Raw genomic sequence first — 18,277 nt, forward strand, 5'->3', positions numbered from 1 at the left:
GGGCTACACCCCCATCGCCTCCATTAATTTATATTCTATGAAAAAATTATTTTATTACAGGAAACATTCTACAATATTTGAAAATGGCCAAAAATGATGTATAAAAGACAGGTAAACAATAGCAATAGTTCCTCATAAAATAGGCCCACTGGGGCTTTAAAAAAAAATACAAATCATTTGATCAAGAACATTGTAAATACACAGGCTATTACACAAACTCATCACTTTGTATCTTGGTTGGCAGTAGGGAAGAGAGAGAAAAACAAATCTTACATTAATGGAGGATAAACAACCAAATCCCCCCATATCCTACCACACACACGTTTTTCGTCTCTAACTGCACCACAATATTCTCTATCCTGGGCAAGCACTATAGGCATTTGCCAAATTTACAAGATGCCATATTCTTAATATCACATCTGAATGTACATGGCCAAACTGAACCTCATCACTCATATTTTAAACATTTTTGTGGAGGTGCTATAGCTTTGATACACAGCTTCTACGTAAAATTATATTTTTAAATACCAGCACTGCACATCAATTTTTCTTCTGCAAAAATCCTTTGCCAAAACATCTTTCCACAGATCATAAAATACTCTGTCTTTAAACATACTGATGGCAGGAAACAGATGCACCCAAGTCTCTGCCACAAAGTGATCTAATGCGTTAAAAAGTTGAGAGTTAACTTATTTATAGAAACAAAAACGTTGCGGAAGGATGCGGTACCATCAGTCCTAAGTTTCGCAATATCAAAAAGGAAACACATTGAGAGAATTTCACCACCAAAGCTGCTTTACAAATGTAGAAAATAAAGAAAGGAAATTTGCAGGCTTTTGCATTTTCAGAAAGGACAGGAAAATTGCCAAAGTATTGATACTAGACCCAATTATCGCAGTAGGAAGTAAAATTTTTAGTACTGGTAGTCAAGTAGTGAAAACATTGTAGGCAGTGAGGAACAGCAAAGGGTGCAAGACACTGGCAGGAGCTGTTTGCAATCCTCCCGATAGAAGTGCATTATGCATAATTACAGAGATCAGGGAAGCATGCACCAAAAACAATGCAGCTTGAATGGGAGATTTTAATTTTCACATATAATGGGAGAAGCTGAACAGCTTAAAAAGTAAAAACAGTGAAGTAGTAAAATGCATTCAGGACAATTTTCTGAAACAATATGTTTTAAAACCAAGAAGGGAACTTGCCATACTGGATTTAGTGATGAGTAATGAACTAGAATTGGTTCACAATCTGATGGTAAGCAAGCATCTTGCAAATTGTGACTGGAATAGATTTGAAAGGGAGAAAAGAGAGTCTTAAACCAAGGATATAAATTTAAGTGAGGCGAGCTTCAAAGAGATGTGCAATGAACTGACCATAGTAAACTAGACAAATGTTAATGGGTAACCCACAATTAGTGGAATTATTGAAAGAAATATTTAGCATATAACCCTAAAAGGCAATGGCACCACTTATAGAGTTCAGTAAGCACGGTGAACAAATGAGGTAAGAGATAGTAAGCTCAAGAAAAGGAAAAACCAATGGATTAAGAGAATCATTTAAAAAAAACTTGGCAACTTGCATCTTCAGCTGCTTCATCAATGACTTTCCTTCCATCATACGGTCAGAAGTGGGGATGTTCGCTCATGTGACAATGTTCAGCACCATTCGCGACTCTTCAGATACTGAAGCAGTCCATGTCCAAACGCAGCAAGACCTGGACAACATCCAGGCTTGGGCTGACAAATGGCAAGTAACATTCATGCCACATAAGTGCCAGGCAATGACCATCTCCAACAAGAGAGAATCTAGCCATCGTCCCTTGACATTCAATGATATTAGCATCACTGAATTCCCCACTAACAACATACCATTGACCAGAAACTGAACTGGACTAGCCATATAAATACAAGAGCAGGTCACAGGCTAGGAATCCTGCAGTGAGTAATTCACCTCATGATTCCCCAAAGCCTATTTAAGATAGAGTGTAGTTAATAGTATCCATCATCTATAAGGCACAAGTCAGGAGTATGATGAAATACTCTCCATTTGCCTGGATGAGTGCCGCTCCAACAACACTCAAGAAGCAGCGCTTCCACAAATATTCGCTCTCTCCACCACTGATGTTGGGGTTATGGTCCCTTTAAGAACTAGGTTTCTCTGATAGATGATTTCTTATAAAAAGCAGCTTGCCTCCAGTATCTAATTATGTGACAAGTTGCCTGCGAGATAAACAATAAAAAAAAGGGTCAACTAGAAGTTAATTGTAGTGGGGAGTAGATTATGGTGTGTGGTTCTGTTTTGAAGGAGCTTTTGTTTTTGGTCGAGAAGAAGCTGGCTGCAGGGAACATCTCTTTCAAACAGAATTCAGTTGAAATTCTGTGTACTGGCTAAAAGGGTTTAAAATTATTGACAATTGAAGGACTCTACTAACAATGAGTTGCACTTCTGGGATAGCAAAGCTGAGAAGACAGAGAGAGAGTTCTTTGACACAAGATTCCAGAGTTAAATGACATTAGAACAAGAGAATTTCTGACCCAAGATGGCTATACTTAAGATGCTAGTGACGCTGGTGTTGAACAGGGCGGCTACACCATGGGACGGTTGGAGGAGATTTAAAGGGACAACCTTGCTGGAAGCAAGCGCAGGTCCCAAGAAATCTCAATCCTTAGATGAATACTTGAAACCATCTTCAGACCAAGTGGTTAATCTTTCAATTTCTGATACGCATCTGACTTAAGTTTTTCGGAGTGCAAATCAAATGGGTGTAAAACAAAAATCAGAGTTAAGAAGTGCAGTTAAGAATGTAAGTTACCGTGTTCATTGTACTTTTGATGAGTTTAATGTACTGACTATTTAAGATAGAATGTAGTTAATAGTATCCATGTTCTTTGATTTTTGTATTGTAAAATTCTTCTGTTTTCAACCATGAACCTTGTGTCTTCTTTCTTTTAGTAAATGCCTGGGTTTTTGGAGTTCCAAAAAGAAAAAGAAAAACCTTACTGGTCTCTACCAAGGTCATAACAGAAGGGAAGGAAATTTGCGGACTTAACATAAGCTTTTTAAAAAAATGGTAATGGAGAAATTAATAGGCAAATGATAGACAAATCTCCCCATCCCAGAGATTAAAAGAATAAGTGAGGAAATGCAGATGTATTAGTCATAATTTTCCAAAGCTCTCTAGATCCAGGAATTGTCTCCTTGGATTGGAAAATTGCAAACGTTGCTCCGTTATTTAGAAAGGGGGTGAGGGCAAAACCAGGTAACTACAGACCTGTTAGTTTAACATTAATTGTAGAGGAGATACTGGAATAGAACAGAGACAGAGGGCTGGATTATAAGTGGAGGGCACACTCCCCACACCCCAGCGTAAATATCAGGGGTGAGCCTGCCTCTTCTCAGCCGCCTTGGTCCACTTTATTTTTTGACCAACAGGTCTATAATTGTAATGAAACAAGACTTTTGCCCCATTCAAGGAGAGTTGCTGGCCAATCGGAGGCCAGCATCTCTGCAGTACCGAGAGCAGTGCCATTGCCGGTATTGCAGCGAGCAGGCATTCAGCGGTAGGCAGGACCTCAAGGCAAGTCCGAGATCTTGCCAGGACAGGGCTGGTGAAACCTGGTGAGGGAAGGAAGGACATGTTGGATAAGACTCAGGGGAGGCTGGGGAAGAAAGGTTGATACAGGGTGGTAGGTGGTACGGAGGAAAGGGGAGGGTGGACGCAGGGAGGGAAAACCATGGTTTATGGGCCTCCAATTAACATCAAGGACCCAGAAAGGGGAAACACTTCCCCCCCCCAACTTTATTGGCTAGTAGTCCTCAGGGTCAAATTTGTCAGGCTGTGCGTTGGGCATAGACCTCTCCCGTCACCCATTAAATCTGAACAGCAGTGAGATGTGGCCATTAAGTGAACATTGCCCAACTGAAGTCCTTAAAGTGGGCAATGGGCAGCAGTCCACCCGATACCTTCCCCGCTGCTCATAAAATCGCAGCAGGGTAGGGGCAAGCAGACTGGCGGTGGGCATGGCACCCTGTTTTACAGTCCAGCCACCTGCTTTCCCACCCATAGGTGGCCCATAAAATCTAGCCCAGTGAGACAATACTTCGACAAGTGTTAACGGATCAGCATGAATTTATGATGGTTTGGTCATGCCTGATGAATTTAGTTGAATGTTTTGAGAAGGTCACTAACATGGTTAATGGAGAAGAGACTAAGATTTCCAGGAAACACTTAAGGTTCCATGCAAGAAATTATTAGCAAATTAAAAGTACACATAATTGGAAATAACTTTGCGTCAAAGATTGGTAACAAGTCGGGAGGTAGGAGAAGAGAATAACAATAAAAAGAATATCGTCTGATTGGTGAGATGTGACACGTGGTGTTCCTTGAAGATATGTTGCTGTGGCCTCAGCATTTTACTATATTATATATATCATATAATATACATTTTTGACTTGGATAAAGGGTGGGAGAGAGCTTTATATTCAGATATGCAGATGGCTAAGTTAGCAGAGCACAGTACATTGTGTGGATGAGAGCAGTGAGTTACAAACGGACACAAACAGACTGAATGAGGAAAACTATGCCAGATAGAGTTCAACAGAGGGGATGGGAGAATGAGAGGTAATCTTAAATGACGACAGACTAGGAGCTGTAGTGGAGTAAAGGGATTTAGGTTCCCTTGTTCACAAATTAATAAAAATCTAGTGTACTGGTATAAAAAGAAATTATAAAGGCTAATAAAATAGGAACATAGGGCTTAGGAGCAGCAGTAGGCCATTTGGCCCTTCGGGCCTGCTCCACCATTCAATAAGATCACACCTGACCTGGTATGGTCTCAGCTCCACTTTCCTGTCTGCCCCCCATAACCCTCGACTCCCTTATCTATCAAAAATCTAACTCAGTCTTGAATAAAATTAAAGATCCAGCCTCCACTACTTTGTGGGGAAAAGAATTCCACACTCTGATGACCTGCAGAGAAAAAAAATTCTTATCTCTGTCTTAAAAAGTAGACCTCTTATTCTTCAAGCGTGTTCCCAGTTTTAGTCTCCTCCTCAAGAGGAAACATCCACCCTATCAAGTCCCCTCAAGATCTTATAGGTTTCAATAAAATCACCTCTCATTCTTCTAAACTCCAATAAGGCCCAACCTGTTCAGCCTTTCTTCATAAGATTAGCCCTTCATCCCAGAAACGAGTCAAGTGAACTTTCTCTGAACTGCTTCCAAAGCAGTTACATCTTTTTTTCAAATAAGGAGAACAAAACTGTACATAGTACTCCAGAAGTGTCTCAATAAGGCCCTGTAGAGCTGCAGTAAAGCTTCCCTATTTTTATATTCCATTCCTCTTGCAATGAATGCCAACACTCCACTTGCCTTCCTAATCACTTGCTGTACCTGCATTCTAACTTTTTGTGATTCATGCATCAGGACACCCAGATCCTTCTGTACTACCAAGTTTTGCAATTTTTCTCCATTTTAATAATATACTGCTTTTCTATTCTTCCTGCCACAGTGGAGAAGTTCATATTTACTCACGTTATTTTCCATCTGCCAAATTTTACCTACTCAATTAACCTGACTATATCCTTTTGCAGACCCTCTACCTCTTCCTGACAACTTATTTTCCTACCTACCTTGGTGTCATCAGCAAATTTGGTCCCTTTGTCCAAATCATTGGTACAGATTGTAAATAGATGAGGCTACGGCACTGATCCCTGTGGTACTCCACTAGTTAAAACTTGTCAATCCGAAAAAGACCCATTTATCCCTATTCTCTACTTTCTGTTAGTTAATCAATCTTTTATCAATGCTAATATGTTAACACCTACACCATGTGATTGCATCTTGTGTAGTAATCTTTGATGTGGCACCTGATCAAATGACTTTCGGAAATCCAAATACACCACATCTAATGGTTCTCCTTTGTCCATCTTGAATGTCACTTTGTCAAAAAACTAATAGGTTATTTAAACACAATTTCCCTTGCGTAAAGCCATATTGGCTCTCCTGGTCACACTGATTTTCTAAATATCCAGCTATAACTTCCTTAATAATGGATTCTAGCACTTTGCCTATGACAGATGTTAGGCGAACTGGCCCTTTTATTCTGTCATAGGACATGGGCCTCGCTGGCTAGGCCAATGTTTTTTGCTGCCCATCCGTAATTGCCCTCGAGAAGGTCATGGAGAGCTGCTTTCTTGAACCACTGCAGTAAGACCATAAGATGTAGGAGCAGACATAGGTCATTCAATGAGATCATGGCTGATCTGATAATCCTCAACTATACTTTCCTGCCTTTTCTCCATAACCCTCGATTCCCTTGCTGATTAAAAATCTGTATCTCAGCCTAGAATATACTTAACGACCCAGCCTCTACAGCCCCCTGCGGTAGGGAATTCCACAGATTCACTACCCTCAGAGAGAAGAAATTCCTCCTCATCTCGGTCTTAAATGTGTCATGAAACTATTAATGTATATAATATTATTGGAAAATATTTTTCTTTTAAAATAGAGGTTTAGTCTGTGGGTGTGTCTTAATTGGATTAAAGCCAGCTAGTCTGGGTGCTTTGGTGTGTATTAGTTTTGATATGTAAGAGAGATGGGGTGCATTTAGATTTTTTTGAATAGAGCATTCAAGAAGTGGGGTGAATTTTGGCACCTACCTAGCTGAGACCAAGCAATATGTTTATATTACTAATAAAATTGGTACTATGAAAGTGGTTTTATTGTTAGAGAGGTGGAGTTCAAAGAGGCTGGTGATACAATGAGAATTTACATTCAATGAGCTGTGCTAGGTGAAACTTCAGCAGTTGTGTGTGTGCAGAGCAAGGGCAATGCAAGCCTACAACGTCTCCACAGGAACCAAAGTGAAAGGAACCTCATTTTGAACTCGTAAGGTGAAAACGCTTTGCCTGGCATCTGGTAAAATCTATGGGTTGCTGTTGCCTTAATGGAGATTAGATTGGGAATTTGTTAAAAGTTATGATAGTAGTAATTTGTAGCTATGTGTATATATTTAATTTGTGTAATTTAATAAAATGTTTCATTTAGTTTAATACAAAATCTCTCAAGAACTGGTGGTCTTATTCCTGAATTTAGAGTTGCCTCTCAAACATACCACTTAAAATTTAGTTTATGACAGTTATGTAAAGTTTCCCTCTGGGATTTTTAAATAACTCAGCTCTTCCGGAAGGCTGTCTCATAATAAATGGGCGACCTCTTACTCTGAGATTATGCCCTCTGGTCCTAGACTCTCCCATAAGGGGAAACCACCTCTCAGAATCTAGCCTGTCAAGCCCCCTAAGAATCTTATATGTTTCAATATGGAGTCCATGTGGTGTAGGTACACCCACAGTGCTGTCAGGGAAGGAGTTCCACTATTTTGATCAAGTGACAGTGGAGGAATGGTGATGCGGTTCCAAGTCAGGATGGTGTGCAACTTGGAGGTGAACTTGCAGGTGGTGATATTCCCATGTATTTGCCACCCTTGTCCTTCTAGGTGGTAGAGGTCGCAGGTTTGGAAAGTGCTACTGAAGGAGCCATGGTGAGCTGCTGCAGTGCATCTTGTAGGTGGTACACACTGCTGCTACTGTGCATCGGTGATGAAGGGAGTGGATGTTGAAGGTGGTGGATGGGGTACCAATCAAGCGGGCTGCTTTGTCCTGGATGGTATCAAGCTTCTTGTGTGGAGGGTATTTGATCACACTCCTGACTTGTGCCTTTTAGATGGTGGACAAGCTTAGGGGAGTCAGGAGGTGAGTTACTTTGCAAAATTCCTAGCCTCTGACCTGCTCTTGTAGTCACAGTATTTATGTGGCTAGTCCAGTTCATTTTCTGGTCAATGGTAACCCAGGATGTTGATGGTGCAGGAATTCAGTGATGGTAATGCCATTGAATTTCAAGGTGAGATGGTTGGATTCTCTCTGTGTGGCACGGATGTTACTTGCCACTTATCAGCCCAAGTCTGAATGTTGTCCAGGTCTTGCTGCATATGGGCACGGACTGCTTCAGTGTCTGAGGAGTCATGAATGGGGCTTTAGATTGTTCAATCATCACCGAACATTCCCACTTCTAACCTTACGATCGAGGGAAGGTCATTGATGATGCAGCTGAAGATGGTTGGCCTGTATTTTCCGACTTTATGCCTCCTCCTTTCTTGAATAAAAGGGCTACATTAGCTATTTTCCAATCCACTTGGACCATTCCAGAATCGAAGGAATTTTGGAAGATTATAACCAATGCATCTACTATCTACACTGCCAGGTCTTGTATTACTCTAGGATGCAGGCCATCTGGTCTTGAAGACATATCAGCCTTTAGGTCTAATAGATTTCCTAGTACTGGTGATTGTTTTAAGTTCATCCCTCCCCATCACCTCTTTATTATCAATTATCTTTGGGAAATTTACTATGCCTTCTATCATGAAGATGGACACAAAATACCTGTTCAATGCCTCCGCCATTTATTTATTTTCCATTGTCAATTCCTCAGACTCACTCTTTAGAGGAACAATGCTAGCTTTAGTTACTCTTTTCCTATTCAAATACTTGCAGAAACTCTCATTATCTGTTTTTATATTACTAGCTAGGTTCTCTCATACTCTTCTTTCTGCCTCTTTATTATCTTTTTAGTCATTCTTTGCTGGTTCTTAAAATCTGTCCAATTCTCTGACCTACCACTAATCTTTGCAGATTTGTACAGTGTCTCTTTCAATATAACACTATCCTAACTTCATCTGTAGCTAAATAAGGGTGCATCTAGTTTCCCTGTTCAACTTTGCAAGCTCTACCTTCATATCCTCATAGTTACCTTTATTTAGGTTTAAAACACTAGTCATGGACTCACACTTCTCCCTTTCAAGCTGAACATAAAATTCTACCATGTTGTGATCGCTATAACCTAGAGGTTCCTTTACTATGAAGTTATTGATTAACCCTGACTATTGCACATTACCAGGTCTAGGTTAGCTCTGGGACATACTGCTCTAAGAAATTGTCCCAAAAAAATTCTATGAACTAATTTTCCAGGCTAACTTTGCCAATTTGATTTGCCTAATCTACATTTAGATTAAAGTTGCCCATTTTATTGTCGTTCTTTTCTTACACACCTCATTTGTTTCTTCCTGTATTTTCTGTCCTACAGTGCAACCACTGTTAGGGGGCATATAAACTGTTCCCAGAAGTGACCTCTTACCTTTCCTATTTTTTTTAATCTCTACCCAAACTGATTCTACATCTTTTTCTTTCAAGCTAAGGTCATCTCTCAGTATTGAACTAACATCATCCTTAATTAACAGAGCTACTCTGTACCTTTTCCTTGCTCCCTGTCATCCAAATACCCTTCAACATTCAGGTCCCAGCCTTGGTCACCTTTCAGCCACGTCTCTGTGATGCCTATCAGGTCAGACATATTTATCTCTATCTGTGCTAACAATTCACCCCCTTTGTTACAAATACTGCATGCATTCAGATTTAGGGCCTTAAACTCTCTTTTTTAAAACAATTATTGCAAACTCCAGCCTTATCTGCTGGTGCACTCATACGATTGTATGTTCTGTTCCTTCCTGACTCACTCTGGTACTCATTACCCACCCAAGTTGCTGCCCTGCTCAATTACTTTGTTGCTTCTCTTTGTCTTACTACATCTCCTCTCACATGATCCCTTCCCCCCACTATTTAGTTTGAAGCTCTCTCTGGTTTTTATTGCAAAATGAATGAAATTCAAAATTGAGGAAATTATGCTTCACTTATGGAGTCTGGTCAGACCCCCAACAGAAGTAGTCCACTTAGTTCAGCACTAAATCTCAGAAAAAATATATATTGGCCTTGAACAGGGCATAGCACAAACTCACCAGAAGGATACCAGGGCGTAAAGAGAATAGGTTGCATAAACTTGGCTTGCATTACTTTGAGTTTAGCAGATTGAGGAATTAACCTCATTGAGCTAGTTTAAATTGATAAAGGGATTCAATTGGGTAGATGCAGAGAAACTATTTCCTCTGGTAGGGGAATCCAGAGCAAGAAGGCATAATCTTAAAGTTGGAGCCAGGACATTTAGGAGTGAAATGAGGAGGCAGTCATTCACACAAAGCACAGTGGAAATCTTGAACTCATATTCTAGAAAGGCTGTGGATGCTGGGCCAATTAAAATTGACAAGATTGACACTGATAGACTTTGGTTGGATCATGGTATCAAGGATACAGAATAAAAAGGTAAGAGCAGTCATTATCTAAGTGAATGGTAGAACAGTTACAAGGGGCTGAATGCTCTGTCTGTGTTCCTATATAATACATGGGAGGTAGTGTAATTTGCTTTTGGTTTATGGAGAAGCAAAGTAATGAGAGTCATCCTTACTACTTGTACTTTTGACTCTGTCATTTCTATGAGCGAAAAAAATTAGCATGCTCAACACCTTTTAAAAAATTGAATTGGAAGATTTATATATTTTTAATACATCCTGGGGAATTCCACTAGTTTTAAAAATCAGATCTGAACTACTCCATCATATTACTTGCTTTTCCATTTATTTACCGGTGATCCCTTTCAGTTGTTTCTTATTGCTTTAGTCAGAGAACTATGTTCGCTTAACTAAGCCATCCCATTTTTTCCAGTTAAAGTTAAGTAACTTCACTGCAAGCTCGTAGTTCCTGCTTCAACTACACCCAATGGCTTCATTTCCATTTAGTAAAAAAAGGTGATGTCATCAAGAGGGGAAAAACTTAGGCAATCCTTAGTTATCATTTAGCCACAACAGTAAGCAGGGTAAAATTCACTGCTGTGAAGTACTGAACTCATAGATGAGGTTGGCAAGAGGATCAAGTACAATTGATGGAAGGACATAATTAAATGAAAAGTATAATTGAATGGATTAAATAGTTACAACTGATGTTTAAATACAAAATAGGTGTTGTAACAGCAGAATTATCCATTTTCTGAAAATTTAATCCATCATTTCCACAGATTGACTTTCATACTAGTTATAAATCTGTTTTCAAGTCTTTAGCACAAGTGATGGAGATTATTGTAATTCACAGCAGGGATGTATTATATACTTATGCTGGGTGCAGGTATAATAGAAAAATCAGTTACCTTGGACAAAAATTACAAATCCCAACCTCCACTGATAAAGTTCAATTGTAAATCAACTGCTTATGAAACAGACATCACTGCTACTTTAACTAGCTGTTGTAGGTAACTAATATTCTGTAGAACTCCATTCTGCACTTCACATTTTCACTTCAGAACTATAATTGGTTGCTAGAATCAGCTGTCAGGACAGTTATAGCATACTGGGATAACCAGCCATAGCTGTAAAGTAACCATGCATAGCTGATCCTTCTAGTATGTCACAGTTTACACCACAGCTGATGTGAGCAAGTATAAACCTGTAAGCTGGAATGGCAAAAAATTAAGACAGGACAGTTGCTTCAAACAGATGAAACCCAATGCACAAATCAGCTGGTTATGAATAGTTTGTATCACATTTTAATATTACATAATAGCCCAATCTTCTGGACAAGTTTCCAAGCAAGTCGCAGATCATGCAGCAAATCCTTAGTAGTACTTTCAAACTCTTTCGCGTTATCAACAGTCACAGATTGCAACTCTGTCGAATACAATCACAGTTCTTGGTTTTCCAGGAGTGGGACATGAACCCACAACCCTCTGATTCAAAGGCGAGGCTGCTATGAACTGAGCCACAGCTGACACCTCTAGTAGTACTTTCAACTTGCACACCGATCTACAGCTTCTAAATGCTGGTAGGGGTCATCTGTAAGCCAGGACAAGTTTATCCAATAGGAAATATGAAATTGAATATTGCTGAAAAAGAGACACGTCAAAGTTTTCACTCATCAGGACACTTTGCAAGAATACCAAAGCAAGAGGAAAACAACGCTTTATACTGTATGTGAAGAGAGTGCTGATAGGTTGGCAAGTGGACTCCGAATGGTAGAAGCGTTGCCATGGAGAATGCACCACTGATGGTGACTGACAGTTAACTGCCAAGCATTGTTTGCAATTTAAACCAGGCAGCTTGACCCTCATTGGTCATATCAAGCCCTGAGAAATGAGTCAATAATGGTTGTCACTTATTTTGTTTAGCTGAAATTGGTGCAATGTGTGTACATGTTCTTTCTGTCTCCAAAGAACAGAGCCCTGTGTATTGATATATGTAGTTTCCAGTACACGCAAATGTGCCACACTGAGAGCCTGACTAACAATCTTAACTTGGTTGTCAGCATAATTCTTAGCACACTGAGGATTATTTAGCAAACGTTGTCTAATCACGGAATCACATCTAATGTTGGACACTGTGTTTTGAGCTTTGCAAGCACTGGCTGGTTTAGTACAGTGTGTACCTTGCCTGTTGTAAACAGCGGCTGGGACATGCTGTTTGATATGATCTACCAGTCTTTGGGATGTACGGCCTACATGCCTAGCATCACACTGGCTTGGCAGTTAACTGTCAGTCACTATCACTGGTGCATTCTCCATAGCAATGCCTCTGCCAGAGTCCACTTGCCAGCCAATCAACACACTCTTCACATACAGTATAAATTGTTGTTTTCCCCCTTATTTAGGTATTCTTGTGAAGTGTCCTGATGAGTGCAAAACAAAAAGCTTAAACGCGTCTCTTTTTTCAGCAATACTCAAGTTCTATACCACCAAATGACTAAATATGAAATTCAGTCCCCATATTTTTAAAAATTGCGAAATAATTCATGCATTTTACAACAATATATTTCAGATTTTGATGTCATTATACAATGTTGAGATGATTAAGAAAACTAATCAGAAAATATACCACATTTACCTGTATCATCTTCATCTGTTATATCATCATCTGCCTGTTCAGATTCTGCACCACTATCATTGCCTTCAACTTTTCCATTCATTTTGTTACAGTTATTGGGGGAGCTGAAAACATTGCCAAGATCTGGGCATTTAAAAAAGAAAAGTTGTTCGAATATCAGCCACATATACCAAGTATGGAATGAGAAATGGTCATTCATCTCATAAAAATCATTCTTTCTTTATCTCATAAAAATCTTCATATTCAAAAGGTTAAACAAATTGGACCAAACTGCATATTTGGCATCATCTAACAATTATCTTTTATTAGGCCAGCATTTATTGCCCATCCCTCGAGAAGGTGGTGGTAAGCTGCCTTCTTGAACCGCTGCAGTCCATGGGAAAAATTTTCCTCCCGTTGAGGGGGGGATGTGCAGGAGCGGGCGTGGGCAGCCGCACCTCTCTACCTGGGAGGGCCGATTAAGGCGTCCTGATGTCCAACAGGAAGCGCTATGCATTCCCTGTGCAGGTGGGTTGGGGGGCGGGGGTGGTGGTGGTTTCCCTCAGCCGGGAGTGCGCTCTTTCACGCATGGGCGCAAAAGAGCGCACTGATCTCCCTGAAGCTAAGTGCTGCCTCAGGGAGATTGGCTCCAAATTTAAAAATGTTAAAGAAATGATATCAAAATTTCCCTGACACTGTCACATGATTTGGGACATGTCCATCACTTTTACTGAAACCTTTATTAAATATTTAAAAACCCTCATGAAACCTCATCCCGCCCATGGATGAGATTTCATGCTTTTTCTTAAGCCCACCAGGGCTCCCGGCCTGCCCGCAAACCCTAAGTTTGCACGGGCAGGTCCATTTTTAAATGGCCACAATTTAAAAGCTGATTCGGCTGCACCCCTGCTGACCTGAAAATGAAAGTGACATGGAGTTCTGCCCGACGTCATCTTATGCGTCAGCGAGCGGGCCCTGACCCCCGACTGGGAGATCCTCCCCCATTTATCTACAGTAAATGCCATCTTCCATTCCTTTGGTTATCCATTTAATTAGTTCAAGTTTTCTGGAAATCTATTAATCGGCACTGGCTTTTGCCCGAGTTACCAGGTTATATATAGATTCAAGTTCCACTCCTGGACTAACACCAAGTCTGACAGGTCAATGCAGTAGTGAGGGAGTGTCGCATTGTTGGATACAATGTTAAAATCAAGGCCATGTCTGCCCTCCCAGGTGGACATAAAAGATCCCACAGCACTATCTGAAGAAGAAAAAGAAATTTCTCCTGGTATCCTGGCTAATATTTATCAAACATCACCAAAAAAGATCTAGTCATTTTACTTCATTGCTGAGTCTGTGCAAATTTTCTGTTGTATTTCCCAACATAACAACAGTTCACTTCAAAACTTCAAAAATGCTTTATCAGCTGTAAAATGCTTTGAGATGTCCTAGGGTCATGAAGAGTACTCTATAATGCAACTACTACTTCTGCTGGTGTACTGGCATCATATCCTAATTGCAAATTTCAGAACATTAGAATTATTGCTGAAAAGAGAAACATGTTGCCGAAGCTTTTGGTCTTTTATTCATCAGGGCAAATGCAAGAATGCCAAATTTCAAGCGATCACAACAATTTATACTACAGGAGAAAAAGGGTGCCAAGTGGTTGGCCGAGGCATTGCCATGGGGAAGGCAACAGGGAACTATAGGCTCTCCAACCTACTGGATAAAGCAAAAAAAGGTGCAAGGCCCGAACATATTCTGTTTGCTTGCAGAGAACAGGTCCCCACGCATGAATGTATGTCACTTCTAGCAAACATAAATGAGTCACATTAGGAGCTTGACTGATTATCTTAAATTGGTTGTTAGCGCAGCTATTAATGCACTCAGGATTGTTCAGCAATTGCTGCCCAGTCACAGAATCATATTTAACAGTTAGATGTTTAATTTTGGATTTTGCAAGCATGGGCTGGCTGAGTACAGTCTGTGCAAGATGAAAAGCTTCAGCAACATGTCTCTCTTTTCAGCAACATTAAGACTTTGTACTACCAAGCAAACATTAGAACTTCCTTCCCCAAACTGTTTTACAATGTGAACTGCAGGAGACACTGACTGCAAAAGTGTTTTATTTTAATGCAGCTCCTGGAGGGAGATGCAGAAATGCAGAGTCGGAATTCTAGGGGATTGGATCCAGATGGCTCGGGGAGAGCTAACCATGGTGGGGTAAAGGAAATGGTGGATTCACAAGAGGCTAGAGTTGGAGAAACGTAGAGCCCAGAGTTGTAGGACTGGAAAATGTTAGCGAGAGAGAGAAGAGAAAGGCCATGAAGGGATTTGAACGGAAGGATGTAAAATTTAAATTTGAGTCATTGAGGAATTAATTATCAGTGAAGTTCAGTGAGCACAGGGGTGATGATTGAGAAAGGTTGCTGCAGAATAGGATTCTGACAGCAGAGATCTGAATAAACTGAAATTTATGGAAGGCTGTCCAGGGAAAAGCATTGGAATAATCAAGTCTAGAGATGACAAAGACATGGGTGTGGGGGTGGGGGCATGGTGGGTTTTCGCAACAGATGTATCAAGATGGCAGGGAAAAAGAAAGGCAAAGTTACTGAGATGGAGAGGATATGGGATCGGAAGCTCAGCTAGGGGTAAATAGGATGCCAATGTTGCAAAAGGTCTGGTTAAACTTGGGACAGTGGCAGGGCAGTGGTATGTATTTGGTGCAAAGGGTGGTGGTGCTTATAGTAGTGACTGGAGATCTTCTCAAATTTTAATTAAAAGAAATAGTGGCTCATCCAGGACTGCATTTCAGACAAGAAGTCTGAGAATACAAAGATGGCAGTGCAACAGGGGCGGCAAGGGGACTCAAGGAGAATTTGAGATGTTGGGCTGGTTGTCCTCAGTGTACATCAAGAAGCTGACCCTGGAACTTCAGCTGATGTCACCAAGGAAAGCATGTAGATGAGGAAGAGGAGCATTCAAGGAGAGATTCTTGGAGGGGTTCCAGGAGTAACAGTGTGGGGAGATAAGTGTGAGGGAGAGAAGAGAGATTATTGCTGGAGATGTTCTAATTTAATTACTGTTATGTATTTATATTTTAATATCTGAAGAAGAGTAATACGAACTCAAAACATTTACTCTGTTTCTCTCTCCACAGATGCTGCCAGACCTGCTGAGTTTTTCCAGCATTTTCTGTTTTTTATTTAATATTACTAGTTTTCTACAAACTGGGATCGATACACAATTTTGTTGTAACAAAGTCCTGAAGCTCCAAGCCTGCCTGGAGCACTGACCCCTCCAGTCTGCCATCAGGTGGCCACCACCAAGCAGCTAAGCTAGCTCCTACCACCTCTGGGAACCTGGGAGGCCAACTAGAAAATCCCAGTTGGCCTGAGCAGGACCTTAGTCAGATAATCCGCTACCTGCCCTGCTACCACTCCCCATCCCACCTCCAGGAGAATGACCCAGCAACCAGATGGATCGGGAACCGGCATGCAGGCTTGTCACAGTGCATTTAACCCCTATGCAACTTCATTCTTAGTGGGGGATGAAAATCAAGCCCCTAGAGTGTCCTTCTATTGCTTACAGATTATGCAAGTAAACTGTAATTTTAATTTATTTTTCAAGTAATTATGGAAAAGTTAATGAATTAAAGATGAGATTAACAGACCTTTAAAATCAGATAGGACTTTATACCCAGATGTCTTATCCTATTTTTTATTGTATAGCAACTTTCAAACTTTACTGTAACTAAGCAAATTATTGCCTATGGATCTAAATTAAAATTAAAATCCTTCTTCTCTTCTTAGACGGTACCACATGATTGAAGATTACTTGCTTCCATTCTGATTCAATGGGTTCGAAATTGACTGATAAATCCAATGCACAATCTGCAGACTCTGCCACATGTAGGGTAGATGGTGCTTGGAGGATCAGGTGGACAGGTTGCTGGGAGGTTTGTGCGCTCTTTCGAACACTTCAACTTCACGTCTGCGTGTTCCTGACCAAGTCTCTCAATGTGTTCACTGCTTTCACAAATGAACCTTTATTTTGGTTGGTCAAGCCAGGGACTCGCATGAGTTAGCAGGATGTTTGACCTCTTCAGGGTTGCATTGAGGACATTTCAAAGCGTTTCTGCTGTCCCCCTGGAAGTCTCTTGCCGTGACCGAGTTCTGAGTAGAGCAGTTGCTTCAGGAGTTTGGTGTCAGACATACAAATGACATGTCCCACCTAGGAGAGCTAGCTTTGAATGATTAGCATCTCGATACTGGGCATCTTGGCTTGGGAAAGGACACTGTTGTTGGAGTGCCTTATTTACCACAAGATTTGGGGATCTTTCAAATGCACCACGGGTAGTACTTCTCCAGTGCTTTGAGGTGCCTTTTGTAGGTTGTCCAAGTCTGAGAAGTATATAGGAGCACAGGGTTCACAGCTGCCCAGTAAACCATTACCTTAATCTTGAGCTTGAGATCCTGGTCCTCAAATATTCTTTTCCATCTCCATCAGCCTGGTCCCTAATTAACAGAGGCAACAGAAGCAATGCTGCAAGAAAATTAACATCGAAGGTCTCAAAGATCCCACCAAGGCAGCCCTTCTGAGTCAGCCTCATTGCCAACATCTCAACCTCCAGCCACCAGGAGCTGCACAGCGTGACCATAGTACATGGCCGAGCCTAATGTTCATCATAACAAGCACCTGTGAAGAGTTCTTTACCAGGAAACAACACAACCGATTTGACAAAAACAACCAAGTGGTAGAGGACATAATTAAGCAATAATGCAAAAGCTTTCACAGACTGGAACATCTCAAGAGAAAAGCAGCTGTCCCACAGGTATCTGAAGGCAATGATACAACATAAAATCCATGACATAAGAAACAAATGGTGGGTAGAAAGAGCATGGGAGATCCAACAACTTGCAGACACCAATGACATGTGCGAATTCTCCAGCACTGCCAAGACGATCTACAGCCCAAGCACCTAGCAGAGAATGAAGGATGGAGGGGAGCTCATCATTGTTAAAAAGCAGTCACTGTTTATGAGAGAACACATTTTGAAGAACTCCTCAGTTTACTGAGACTCTGTCTTTGACTTAAACATCCTCGGCTCTATTCCTCAATACCCCATCTGACTCAGCCATGTGCCACCCTATCCGAAGCGAAGTTGAGAAAGCTATTCAATAGCTGTAAAACAATAAAGCTTCTGGAGCAAGTGGAATCCCAGTCAATATTCTGAAACACAGAGATACACTCTAATCATGGTTGGACAACCTCATATCCCTCATCTGGGAAAAGGAGTGCATGCTGGAGGAACTCAGGGACAAGGTGAACATGACTATATTCAAGAAGGGAGACAAGTCTGATTGCAGTAACTACAGAGGAATCGTCCTGCTGTCTGTCACAGGGAAGGTCATGCAAGGATCCTCCTCAACCGCTCCCAACCAGTGGCCAAAGAAGTCCTTCCAAGGTCACAGTACAGTTTTCAC

General features: G+C 40.9%; 1 protein-coding gene across 8 annotated transcripts in view; it reads right to left on the minus strand.

Annotated features, from left to right (window-relative positions):
• acbd5a (acyl-CoA binding domain containing 5a) overlaps positions 1–18,277 on the minus strand; it is a 120,710-nt gene that overhangs the window by 21,351 nt on the left and 81,082 nt on the right. For all 8 annotated transcript variants that reach the window (XM_078537951.1, XM_078537938.1, XM_078537924.1 and 5 more), the window contains one exon: positions 12,813–12,935. In XM_078537951.1, coding sequence (XP_078394077.1) covers positions 12,813–12,935 — 123 coding nt within the window. The remainder of the gene's footprint in view (positions 1–12,812; positions 12,936–18,277) is intronic.

This window comes from Cetorhinus maximus, chromosome 3 (genome assembly GCF_964194155.1).
Source record: "Cetorhinus maximus chromosome 3, sCetMax3.hap1.1, whole genome shotgun sequence".
NCBI lineage: Eukaryota > Metazoa > Chordata > Chondrichthyes > Lamniformes > Cetorhinidae > Cetorhinus > Cetorhinus maximus.